This window comes from Babylonia areolata, chromosome 8 (genome assembly GCF_041734735.1).
Source record: "Babylonia areolata isolate BAREFJ2019XMU chromosome 8, ASM4173473v1, whole genome shotgun sequence".
NCBI classification, from domain to species: Eukaryota; Metazoa; Mollusca; class Gastropoda; order Neogastropoda; family Buccinidae; genus Babylonia; species Babylonia areolata.
In genome coordinates, this window is record NC_134883.1 from 45,434,220 (window position 1) to 45,448,339 (window position 14,120).

At 41.8% G+C, this 14,120-nt stretch overlaps 1 protein-coding gene across 2 annotated transcripts in view; it reads left to right on the forward strand.

The window, feature by feature from the left end:
• LOC143284859 (BTB/POZ domain-containing protein 3-like) overlaps positions 1 to 10,073 on the forward strand; it is a 33,674-nt gene extending 23,601 nt beyond the window's left edge. For both annotated transcript variants that reach the window (XM_076591962.1, XM_076591963.1), the window contains exons 7-8: positions 2,612 to 3,847; positions 4,034 to 10,073. In XM_076591962.1, coding sequence (XP_076448077.1) covers positions 2,612 to 2,957 — 346 coding nt within the window. In that variant the 3' untranslated portion in view covers positions 2,958 to 3,847; positions 4,034 to 10,073. The remainder of the gene's footprint in view (positions 1 to 2,611; positions 3,848 to 4,033) is intronic.
• Positions 10,074 to 14,120: the final 4,047 nt, after the last annotated feature.

The following is a 14,120-nucleotide window of genomic DNA, read 5'->3' on the forward strand; positions in this document are numbered from 1 at the left end:
CCGGGTGGAGTGAGGAATATTGAGGTACCCATTTATACCCGGGTGGAATATCGAGGTGCCCATTCATATCCGGGTGGAGTGAGGAATATCGAGGTACCCATTTATACCCGGGTGGTCGAGGTACCCATTCATACCCGGGTGGAATATCGAGCCACCCATTCATATCCGGTTGGAGTGAGGAATATCGCGGAACCCATTCAAACCCGGGTGGGGCGAGGAATATCGAGCCACCCATTCATACCCTGGTGGGGTGAGGAATATCGAGGTACCCTTTCATACCCGGGTGGTGTGCTTCTTCCTAAGAGCTCCACGCCATAACGAAACGGTGTCTTTGAACCCAGATCACTGGTGAACACAGGGCCAGGAGTCCAACGTCGGACCGATTCCGCCACGGGCGCCTTGTAGGTCAGTTGTAACGTTCAGAGAGAGACTCCAGACACAAGAGAGACTGTCATGGAACTGACATTGATATGGTGCTCCACCCTGTCCACCCTGTCCATCCTGTCCGTCCTTTCTCTCTCTCTCTCTCTCTCTCTCTGTGTATGTGTGTGTGTCTGTCGCTCGCACGCATACACACACACGCACGCATATTCACACACACATACATTCACAAATGCAAGCGCACACATGCACTCACTCACACCACACACAGACACAGACACACACACACACCGACACAAACACACACACACACCCCGACACACACACACACACACACACACACACACACACACATACATACATACACACACACAGACACACACCGACAAGGACACACACATACACACAGGCACACACACACACACACGCACACACACACACACCACCCACCCCACCCCCTACCCCTCCCCTCTTGCGCACACATAGAGAAGCGCTGACATTAAGTGCACCAACACAAGTCTATGTTTTGTTACAAAAAAGTATGTAACAATTTGCAAGTCAGATTGTTGAGAACCCCCCCCCCCCCAAACAGATTCTATCGGATGGAGCGCTCAGTGTGTGGAGGCGGTGGTGAAAAGATTCAAAAAAGCATTCTTTTGTTTTTTTACCTGAAGAATTGAGTTCACCAAGAATCAAAAAAAGAAAGCATTTTTTTCCATTTCTTCTTATTTTGAACATTTCGAATTAGAAAATCCCATTTTTATCATCTGCAATTTTGTCCAGGTTAAGGATTCATATTGTTCGAGATTTTCTGGATGATTTTTTTTGTTCACATTTAGTTTGAACTTTTTACGCACTTGAAATTTATAGTTTTCCTCGTGTCCATCAATCTTCTTGGTCGATGGTAATTGACTCTGAAACAGTAAGGCTTCCTGTTTATTTCGAAACGTCATGTTGGATGGATTTCACACTCAATCGTGAAAACAAAAACACAAACAAACAAACAAACAACAACAACAACAAAACAAACAAACAAACAAACCGAAAACAAAAAACACGTTCAGAAGACACTGACACGAAGGTGTGTCTGTGTGGTACCCTCTGGTGTCTGGCCCCTTCATCCTGGACAGACAGACAGACAGACAGGCAGGCAGGCAGGCAGGCAGGCAAGCAATCAGACAGACAGTACTCTCATGCATGGTTCACATTTCTTTTATGATAATAATAATAATAATAATAATGATAATAATAATTGCTGTTGTTGTTTTTGCTATCGTTATTTTTTTTCTTATTCTTCGTATCATCATATTATTATTATGATTTCTTCTTCTTGTACTTCTTCTTGTTCTTGGTTTTGTTCTTCTTGTTCTTCTTGTTCTTCTTCCTCTTCTTGTTCTTGTCCTTGTTCTTTTGTCTCTTCTTGTTCTTGTTCTTCTGGTCCTTCTTGTTCATCTTCCTCTTCTTGTTCTTGTTCTTCTTATTCCTCTTTTTTGTTCTTGTTCGTCTTGTTCTTGTTCTTCTTGTCCTTGTTCTTCTTCCTCTTCTTGATCTTGTTCTTCTTGTCCTTGTTCTTCTTCCTCTTCTTGATCTTGTTCTTCTTGTCCTTGTTCTTCTTCCTCTTCTTGATCTTGTTCTTCTTGTCCTTGTTCTTCTTCCTCTTCTTGATCTTGTTCTTCTTGTCCTTGTTCTTCTTCCTCTTCTTGATCTTGTTCTTCTTGTCCTTGTTCTTCTTCCTCTTCTTGATCTTGTTCTTCTTGTCCTTGTTCTTCTTCCTCTTCTTGATCTTGTTCTTCTTGTCCTTGTTCTTCTTCCTCTTCTTGATCTTGTTCTTCTTGTTCTTGTTCTTGGTCTTCTTGTTCTTCTTCCTCTTCTTGTTCTTGTTCTTCTTGTCCTTTTTCTTATTCCTCTCCTTGTTCTTGGTCTTCTTGTTCTTATTCCTCTTCTTGCTCTTGTCCTTCTTGTTTTTCTTCCTCTTCTTGTTCTTGTTCCTCTTCTTCATTCCCTTCCTCTCTTCCTGCTCCTGCTATTCGTTTCTTCTTTTCGTTTTAAAGATCATCCTCCTTCTGCTAGTTTTTTTTTTCTCTCTCTCCCTAAAATCATCTTATTATTTTGTGGTGTGCGTGTGCGTTGTGTGTGTGTGTGTGTGTGTGTGTGTGTGTGTGTGTGCGTGCGTGCGTGCGTGCGTGCGTGCGTGCTGTGCGTGCGTGCGTACTATTTCCCCGACCACCAGAGAAGAGCAGCAGGCCAACGTCCGCTTCTCCTTCCTGCAACTGGGCGAGATCGACATCTACAACCGCATCCCCGAGTACCAGCACACCCACGTCTTCCAGAGGCGCGTGGACGCCCTCAAAACCCTCACCATCCCCGTCAACCCCCCGGCCCCCTTCCTCGCTGACGTCAGCTACACGCTGGTGCTGCAGGCCAACATGGCGGCCTGCTTCGGCGGAAGTGACGGCATGGGCACGGTGGTGGCCTGCGATGACGTCACCTTCCGCTTCCGGGACGCGCAGGTCAAGCTGAACGGGACGACGGTGTCGGAGGGGCAGCTGCCCAGTTTTGTGTTTTCTGTGTGGTGAGGGTGGTGGGGCTGTAGTGTGTGTGTGTGTGTGTGTGTGTGTGTGTGTGTGTGTGAATAGAATAGAGAAAAGAGTTGAATATATTTTGAACTGTCATTAAACTTTAAAGTTTATAAGGCACAATAAAACATAGACGTGAGCATATTAAGAAGAGAAACATTCGTGAACAAATTTGGCCAGCCATGGCTGTAATTCTGTGTGTGTGTGTGTGTGTGTGTGTGATTAGAATAGAGAAAAGACTAGAATATTTTTTTTAATTGTCATTAAACCTTAAAAGTTTATAAGACACAATAAAACATAAACGTGAGCATATTAAGAAGAGAAACATTCGTGAACAAATTCTGCCAGCCTTGGCTGTAATTCTCTCTCTCTCTCTCTCTGTGTGTGTGTGTGTGTGAATAGAATAGAGAAAAGACTAGAATTTTTTGAAAAATTGTCATTAAACGTCATTAGACGTGAGCATATTAAGAAGAGAAACATTCGTGAACAAATTTCGCCAGCCTTGGCTGTAATTCTCTCTCTCTCTCTCTCTCTCTCTCTCTGTGTGAACAGAATAGAGAAAAGACTAGAATATTTTTTTTAAAATTGTCATTAAACCTTAAAGGTCTATAAGACACAATAAAACATAAACGTGGGCATATTAAGAAGAGAAACATTCGTGAACAAATTTGGCCAGCCTTGGCTGTAATTCTGTGTGTGTGTGTGTGTGTGTGTGTGTGAATAGAACAGAGAAAAGAGTTGAATATATTTTGAACTGTCATTAAACTTTAAAGTTTATAAGGCACAATAAAACATAGACGTGAGCATATTAAGAAGAGAAACATTCGTGAACAAATTTGGCCAGCCTTGGCTGTAATTCTCTGTGTGTGTGTGTGTGTGTGTGTGTGTGTGTGAATAGAACAGAGAAAAGAGTTGAATATATTTTGAACTGTCATTAAACTTTAAAGTTTATAAGACACAATAAAACATAAACGTAAGCATATTAAGAAGAGAAACATTCGTGAACAAATTTGGCCAGCCTTGGCTGTAATACTGTGTGTGTGTGTGTGTGTGTGTGTGTGTGTGTGTGTGATTAGAATAGAGAAAAGACTAGAATATTTTTTTTAATTGTCATTAAACCTTAAAGTTTATAAGACACAATAAAACATAAACGTGAGCATATTAAGAAGAGAAACATTCGCGAACAAATTTGGCCAGCCTTGGCTGTATCTCTCTCTCTCTCTCTCTCTCTCTCTCTCTCTCTCTCTCTCTCTCTCTCTCTCTCTCTGTGTGTGTGTGAATAGAATAGAGAAAAGTCTAGAATTTTTTGAAAAATTGTCATTAAACCTGAAAGTTTATAAGACACAATAAAACATAAACGTGAGCATATTAAGAGAAACAGCCTATATTTTTTTTTAACTGTCATTAAACTTTAAAGTTTATAAGGCTTATTAAGAAGAGAAACATTCGTGGAGAAATTTGGCCAGCCTTGGCTGTAATTCTGTGTGTGTGTGTGTGTGTGTGTGTGTGTGTGTGTGTGTGTTCTGTGCGATATGGGGGTGGTGGGAGGGTGGGGTGAGGGGTGGAAGAAAGTCTGTAGTGTGTGTCTGTGTGCGTGTGCGTGTGCGTGTGTGTGTGTGTGTGTGAAGATTTTTTTGGTGCGACGGTGTCCGAGGGACAGCTGCCCGGTTTTGTGTTTTCTGTGCGGTGAGGTGGAGGAAGAGGGGGGTGTGGGGAGGTGGGCTGTTGTGTGTGTGTGTGTTGTGTGTGTGTAGTAAGTGTGAGTGTGTGCGTGTGTGTGTGTGTGTGTGTGAAGACTGAGACGTTATCATTCCTTATTCGCGAACAAGCTTCAGTGACGAGAGAGAGAGAGAGAGAGAGAGAGCAATAACACGCGCAAAGAAAACTGGGCGCGAGGCGGCAAGTTAGAATTTTTTTTATCTTTGCCTCACCGGCAAAGATGTTTTGAATCGTATACCAACCCCGCATTTTCTAGCTGGAACCTCGATCCACCGTTCTTGTCAGGAGGTGTGTGTGGGGGGAAAACAGCGAGAGAAAAAAAAAAAACGAGAGAAAAAAAAAAAGGAAACGCACTTTTCTAGCGTGTCTGGCGGGAAATTTTCCTAACTAGCGTCAACAACACACACACACACACACACACACACACACAGAGGAATGAAATAAAATGAAAATACGAGAACAAACACGCCTGTGGTGGGGGTGAGCTTTTAGGGGTTGTTAGGGAAGCCGGAAGGGATGTTTTGATTGAACGCAATGGGAGAGGGAGAGAAAAGTGGGACAAAATCAAGTCCAAATTGTTTATAATTAACAAGGGTTGAACGAAAGCCATTGCAGCTTTTAAAAAAAAAAAAAAACCCACATTTTTTTTAAACATGCTGCCCTCACCCACAGGGGGAAGAGAGAGAGAGAGAGAGGGGGGGGGGAGGTTAATCATAAGGCCATGGCCCCTCAGAATGGGGGTGTATATATATGAACATAACAAAAACGTTTTCAGATTATTATGTTACGTATGAACATCGTCTTTTAAATGCTTTGTAGGAGAGAGACAGAGACAGAGAGAGAGAGAGAGAGAGAGAGAGAGACAGAGAGAGAGAGAGAGAGAGAGAGAGAGAGAGTATATGTCAAGTTACCAGACAAACTGCAGCAAATATGCGAACAGCGATCATGTCATGTGAACTAGTTGTACATTGAATGCCACTTTCTAAAACAGAAAAAAAACCCCTGGGAATCTTTCTGTGTTGACGACACTGACGTTCGACTCCATTTTGGTATGGTATCATGTTCTGTTTGATTTTTTTTTTCTGTTTAAGACATGATGTTGTGATTTTGATAAACATTTTAATTTCAGTTTTCGTTCCACTGATTTTTTTTCCGTATATAACATAATGTTTCTAATTTTGTTACACATACACACACAAAAGGAGAATGAAAATTACGCAAAATGGTTCATCAAATACATCATTTCAGTGTCTTTAAGAAGAAAAAAAAACTTGTTTGGAAAGACTGTATGCATAGATCTATGCTTACAGTCTTTCCAAACAAGTTTTTTTTGTCTTAAAGACACCATCTATGCATACAGAAAGACAGATTAATTATTGCGCCAATGTTCAAAGATTTAGGAACTTATGTGGCTGTTCAATTTCTCATCCTTGCACACCACAGCATATTACTATTGTTCATTCACACATCCTTGCACACCACAGCACATTACCATTGTTCATTTACACATCCTTGCAGACCACTGCATATTACCATTGTTCATTCACACATCCTTGCACACCGTTGCATATTACCATTGTTCATTTACACATCCTTGCACACCGCTGCATATTAACATTGTTCATTCACTCATCCTTGCACACCGCTGCATATTACCATTGTTCATTCACACATCCTTGCACACCGCTGCATATTACCATTGTTCATTCACACATCCTTGCACACCGTTGCATATTACCATTGTTCATTCACACATCCTTGCACAACGCTGCATATTACCATCGTTCATTTACACATCCTTGCACAACGCTGCATATTACCATCGTTCATTCACTCATCCTTGCACACCGTTGCATATTACCATTGTTCATTCACACATCCTTGCACAACGCTGCATATTACCATCGTTCATTTACACATCCTTACAGACCACTGCATATTACCATTGTTCATTCACACATCCTTGCAGACCACAGCACATTACCATTGTTCATTTACACATCCTTGCAGACCACAGCATATTAATATTGTTCATTCACACATCCTTGCACACCGCTGCACATTACCATTGTTCATTTACACATCCTTGCAGACCACTGCATATTACCATCGTTCATTCACTCATCCTTGCACACCGCTGCATATTACCATTGTTCATTCATTCATCCTTGCACGCCGCTGTATATTACCATTGTTCATTCACACATCCTTGCACACCGCTGCATATTGCCATTGTTCATTCACACATCCTTGCAGACCACTACATATTACCTATTGTTCATTCACTCATCCTTGCAGACCACTGCATATTACCATTGTTCATTCATTCATCCTTGCACACCGCTGAATATTACCATTGTTCATTCACACATCCTTGCACACCGCTGCATATTACCATTGTTCATTCACACATCCTTGCAGACCACTGCATATTACCATTGTTCATTCACACATCCTTGCACAACGCTGCATATTACCATCGTTCATTTACACATCCTTGCACAACGCTGCATATTACCATCGTTCATTCACTCATCCTTGCACACCGTTGCATATTACCATTGTTCATTCACACATCCTTGCACAACGCTGCATATTACCATCGTTCATTTACACATCCTTACAGACCACTGCATATTACCATTGTTCATTCACACATCCTTGCAGACCACAGCACATTACCATTGTTCATTTACACATCCTTGCAGACCACAGCATATTAATATTGTTCATTCACACATCCTTGCACACCGCTGCACATTACCATTGTTCATTTACACATCCTTGCAGACCACTGCATATTACCATCGTTCATTCACTCATCCTTGCACACCGCTGCATATTACCATTGTTCATTCATTCATCCTTGCACGCCGCTGTATATTACCATTGTTCATTCACACATCCTTGCACACCGCTGCATATTGCCATTGTTCATTCACACATCCTTGCAGACCACTACATATTACCTATTGTTCATTCACTCATCCTTGCAGACCACTGCATATTACCATTGTTCATTCATTCATCCTTGCACACCGCTGAATATTACCATTGTTCATTCACACATCCTTGCACACCGCTGCATATTACCATTGTTCATTCACACATCCTTGCAGACCACTGCATATTACCATTGTTCATTCACACATCCTTGCAGACCACTGCATATTACCATTGTTCATTCACACATCCTTGCAGACCACTGCATATTACCATTGTTCATTCACACATCCTTGCACACCGCTGCATATTACCATTGTTCATTCACACATCCTTGCAGACCACTGTATATTACCATTGTTCATTCACTCATCCTTGCACACCGCTGCATATTACCATTGTTCATTCACACATCCTTCCAAACCACTGCATATTACCATTTTTCATTTACACATCCTTGCAAACCACTGTATATTACCATTGTTCATTCACTCATCCTTGCACACCGCTGCATATTACCATTGTTCATTCACACATCCTTCCAAACCACTGCATATTACCATTTTTCATTTACACATCCTTGCAAACCACTGTATATTACCATTGTTCATTTACACATCCTTGCACGCCGCTGCATATTACCATCGTTCATTCACACATCCTTGCACACCACTGCATATTACCATTGTTCATTTACACATCCTTGCACGCCACAGCATATTAATATTGTTCATTCACACATCCTTTCACACCACATCACATTACCATTGTTCATTTACACATCCTTGCAGACCACTGCATATTACTATTGTTCATTCACACATCCTTGCACACCGCTGCATATTACCATTGTTCATTCACACATCCTTGCACACCGCTGCATATTGCCATTGTTCATTCACACATCCTTGCACACCGCTGCATATTGCCATTGTTCATTCACACATCCTTGCACACCACTACATATTACCTATTGTTCATTCACTCATCCTTGCAGACCACTGCATATTGGAGTGATGGCCCAGAGGTAACGCGTCCGCTTAGAAAGCGAGAGAATCTGAGCGCGCTGGTTCGAATCACGGCTCAGCCGCCGATATTTTCTCCCCCTCCACTAGACCTTGAGTGGTGGTCTGGACGCTAGTCATTCGGATGAGACGATAAACCGAGGTCCCGTGTGCTAGCATGCACTTAGCGCACGTAAAAGAACCCACGGCAACAAAAGGGTTGTTCCTGGCAAAAATTCTATAGAAAAATCCACTTCATCAAGAAAAAAAAAAAAAAAAAAAAGGGTGGCGCTGTATTATAGCGACGCGCTCTCCCCGGGGAGAGCAGCCCGAATTTCACACAGAGAAATCTGTTGTGATAAAAAGAGGAATACAAATACAAATATAACCATTGTTCATTCACTCATCCTTGCTACACCACTGCATATTCCCAAAGACCAGAACATACCCGGTGAAAGCAACATACAGAGACATGCTCTAGGTTTTTGTGCATGAATATGAATGTACTTGTGCCTAATATTCTTTTCTCTCTCTCTCTCTCTCTCTCTCTCTCTCTCTCTCTCTTCAAGTTCTGCATGATCCACATTTTAGTTGTTCAGAACTGATAATTATGGCCCTTTGTGGTCGGCTGAGCGATAAGCAACAATGATGAATTAATACATAAACAGGTCATCTCAGACTTGTGTCTATTTTTTTTTTTTTTTTTTTTTTTTACCACGGTGTAAGTTGGTTTCTCGGTGAAATTCATGTGGGTTTTTTTTTTTTTTTTTTTTTTTTTCATCAGCAATATAGTACGATGAAACTCTAGAGAGAGCTGGACAATACAAGGGCTTTTTCTTTGAAGACCTTGTACTGTCCAGCTCTCCCTAGAGTTTCTTATCACTGATGACATTTTGTATGATTCATGTTGCATTTTGTGCCGAAAATAATCATCCGAGTTTATGTTTCTCCGTTTGAGCTGATTTAAAAAAAAAAAAAAAAAAAAAAAAAAAAAAAAATGCAGCTCAAACAAACGGTTAATTTCTTAGGAAATTTGTGAAGTCATACTCTGTGTCTCATTGGGATCTTGACATGATTACACGAACGGCCATTTTTCAAGTCATCTACATGCTGATATATCTGTATGTTTGTTTGTTCGTTTGTTCGTCCGTCCACCCATTGTCTGTGTGTGTGTGTGTGTGTGTGTGTGTGTGTGTGTGTACGCCCTCGCTTGAGTTCTATAAAACAAAATAAAACTCATCCATTTTTTTGGTTATATTATTAAACCACAAATGATCATTCCAAATGGTGCATGGGCCTATATTTGTTTTGCACTTGCGAACTTTATTTTCAACCACATATTTCGCTTTTTTTGGTTTTCTTTTTAGATAATAATCAACGCTTTATCAAGAGACTATGAACAAATCTACTTTCTCATCAGAGAAATGTGTTTGTGATTGGGGAAAAAGGGGAGAAAAGAAATAAAAGAATACTAAGCTATATATTTGTGTTTGTGTTGCTGTTTCTCTCTTCTTTTTCTGTCTCCTAAGTACCACATGGAATTCTATGGACTTGTTGGAAATTGGGCTCCTGGTCCTCCTTATGTTTCACTTTTCCCATCAAAACGGAACTAGTAGTAGTAGTGTGTCCATCGAGATCGATGATGACCATCGTTGTCATCCAGCTGGGGGATGGGGGAAGGGTGGTGGTGGTGGGTGGGGTGGGAGGGGATGCTCATGAATCTATCTGTGAGTGCGCAGATGGCTGAATAGTCCAATCTGCGCACGAAATGTTCGCTGACAGTTGGGGCAGACAAAGACAGGCATATCATTGTCAGGGAGCTTGTTTGCCCGTGACTTTCTGGCCTACCTCTTCTGAACAGCTGCAGCAGTCCTGTTGGCCTCGCACAACTTGGCGCCTTTGTGCACAGCAGCGCGCCATTTGTCACGGTCCACTGCAGATTCCTCCCAGGAGTCAGGGTTGATATAAAACGCTTTCAGAGAGACTTTCAGAGACTTTCAGGTAATCCCGTATAATTCTAGTCCCATCAAAACGGAACTAGCATTATACGGGATTACCTAGTGATGAGCTGCCTAAAGTTCATACCTTCCACCACGTTTTTTTTTTTTTTTTTTTTTCACTCACTCCTTCCGTACTTTTGCACTAAGTAAGTCTATTGAATAGAAGAGGGAGAAGTGTGCAGTCGCACAGGCGTGGGTGCGCGCGCGCGCGATGTGTGTGTGTGTGTGTAATTAGTGTGTTAGTGAAAATGAGATTAGTTCGATTTTGGACCAGCTTAGTAATATCAAACACAGAAAAATATTCTGGGAAAATATATTTGATATTACTTGACTTATATCGAAATGGTATTTATTCTTCAAAATGGATGAGTTGTATCAGACAAATTTTAATAGAAGCAGGGTATGACTGTGTTTGGGATGGTCAATTCTTCTTGGAGAGGGAATCTTTCTGCAAGAATGTCAACATTGCTTTGAGAGATAGTTTTCAAAATCTATGGAGACATGCTGTAGAGGCGAGTAGTAAATGTTTGTTTTATCGAAATTTCAAAAGTGGATTTGGTAGAGAAAAATATATAAGTCAAATGCCTGATAATTATGTTATCAGCTTCTTCAGATTTCGAAGTAGTAATCATAAGCTGGAAATAGAAACAGGGAGACACAAAGGCATACCACGAGAGTTACGATTTTGTAAGGTTTGTAACATGTCTGTGATTGGTGATGAGTTTCATTTTATAATGGAATGTCCCAATTATGATCAGTTACGAAATAGATATGTTCCTAAAAAATATTTGTCTACAAAATCGGTTTTTAATTTTTGTAATATGCTCAAAGGAGGCAAAAAAGTCATTTTAGCTGTAAGTAAGATGATTAGATTTGCAAATGTTGCCTAGTTGTACTTTTGGAGTTAAAAGACATTTGTGTTTTCTCAACTGTATGTGACATTGTTGTGTATTTGGAAATGTTTGTTATGGGCACGAAAATGAGTATTTTGCAGTAATCCTCCATACTCCAATAGGAGTGAAAGGATAATTAAAACTTGAAACTTGAAACTTGTGTGTGTGAGTTTAGAGGAGGGAAAGCGGCAGTGTCTTGGGCACACGCATTTAATTTAACATTTATGCAAGTCCGGTGTCACACACTGGAAGCACTCTAAATAAGTTCCAAACAGTTCTTGAACTTCCAGGTTGCGCATTATACAGGCTCGGATGTTGATTTGAACTTGGACATAGTATTTGATCTTACACCCTCCTGCCCCCCCCCCCCCTCCCGCCACCCCCAATTTCCCTTTTGATTTAAAAGAATGATATTCTTCTCGGTAACTAATATAGGAGTATGCGAACATTGACAACTTGACCGAGCTTCCATAGCAAAGTGATTTGCCGAATTTAACAAACACTCACGCATTCGACCGCCTGCCTTCGTTTTTTTTTTTTTTTTTTTTTTTCTAATTCTTTACACCATACACTTTTTGGCATATTATATGCACTTTTTCCTTTCCTGACATGATATCTTTTTGTTTGATACATTACTGAATGAGACGAATGTTGTGTGCTCTGCACACACTTCAATAGCTGTCCAGCAAAAAAAAAAAAAAAAGAAAGCTTTTTGCGGATACCCTTGTCTCTCATTCGAAGCACGTTTTGCTTTTATCGCGGAGTGATAGTGTCTCTCCAGTGGCACCACAAAAGCTGCCGTGTGACTTGGCTAACTTTTCTCACGAACAGCATCACAGGATTCAGTTGTCCCCCCCCACCCCCCCCACCACCACCCCCTCACCCCCTCCCTTCCTTCTGGTTTCTCTCCCTTGCCCAAAAAAACAGGAAAGTTTCCCTAAAGTTCGTTAACTTACTACATACAAAACAGAGAAAGTTTCGAACTTCTACAATACGACGTCGGTGTATTTCCGGATCTCACCCCACCCCCCACCCCCATCCCCATCCCCCACCCACCTTGTGTTCAAGTAAAATCCATCGTAAGTATATGAAAGACTTCCAACGTGTTATCGCCATGAAACACAGACTTACGGCCAGCACCCCCCCCCCCCCCCCCCCCCGAAAACGGAGTATGGCTGCCTAGATGGCGGGGTTGAAACGGTCATATACGTAAAACCTAACTCGTGTACTAAAGAGTGAACGTGGGAGTTGCAGCCCACGAGCGAAGAAGAAGAAGAAGGAGAAGAAGAAGAAGAAGAAGAAAAAGAACATTCAGACGGGAAGCTGTTGGGTAATTCTGCTTCACTGTGTCTTGAATAGTTCCCTATGCGACTTCTTGCTGTGAATTTATTAATTAAAAAAAAAATTTCATTTGGTATTTTATGTTATTTTTTTAATTCCTATATCATTTATTCTTTTTTTTCTGCTGCCTCATCATCTGCACCGTGTCAGTGGCATTACTCCCACGCCGCTCAATCTGAGTTTAGAGTTTAGAACTTTCGGTTCTTGATAAACTCGACAGGCTGTCAGCTAGCTTCCCACCACACACCCCACACCCCCACACTCCAACACCCCTCCAACACCAGAAAATTGGATTTGGAGACTTGATTTAAACTGACAAGTGGTTTCTATGTCTGTCTCTGTTTGTCTGCCCATGTCTCTCTCTCTCTCCCTCTCTCTCCCCTCTCTCTCCCCTCTCTCTCTCAATATCTCTCTCAATATATATATATCTTTCTCTCTCTCTGTTCCCCTCTCTCTGTCCCTCTCTCTCTCAATCTCTCTCCCCCGATCCTCCCTCCCTCCCTCCCCCTTCTCTCTGTCTCTCTCTATCTCTCCCCCCTCTCTCGCTCAATATCTCTCCCCCTCTCTCTCTTTTTCTGTCTCTCTCTCTCTGTCTCTCTCTCTCTTCCTCTCTATGTGTCTCTCTCTTCCCCTCTCTCTCTTCCCCTCTCTTTCTGTCTCTCTCTCTCTCTCTCAATCTCTCTCTCTGTCTCTCTCTCCCCCCCCTCTCTCTCAATATCTCTCCCCGCCCCTCCCTCCCCCTCCTCTCTCTCTCTCTCAGTTTATCTCTCTCTCTCCCCACCTCTCTCAATATATATATATATATATATATATGTCTTCCTCTCTTTCTGTCTCTCCCTCTTCCTCTCTCTCTGTCTCTCTCTTTCTGTCTGTCTGTCTCTCTGTCTCTCTCTCTCTTCCCCCCTCTCTCTCTGTCTCTGTCTCTCTGTCTGTCTGTCTGTCTGTTTGTCTCTCTCTTCCTCTCACTCTCTCTCTCTCAATACCTCTCTCCCTCTCTCGCTCTATCTTCTTCTCTCTTTCCCTCTTTCTCTCACCCCCCCCCCTCTCTCTCTCTCTCAATATATCTCCCCCGCCCCTTCCCCCTCTCTCCCACCCTCTCTCTCTCTCATCTATGTTTATTTGTATATATCTTTTTATTCCCCCCCTTTTCCAAGCAAACTGTTCGTATACAATTTGTGTGAATGTCTGAGCAAGCTTATTTCGATATTAATTTATTTGAACTATTCGTTCTCGAAAAAAAAAAAAAAAAAATCTTTGATGTTT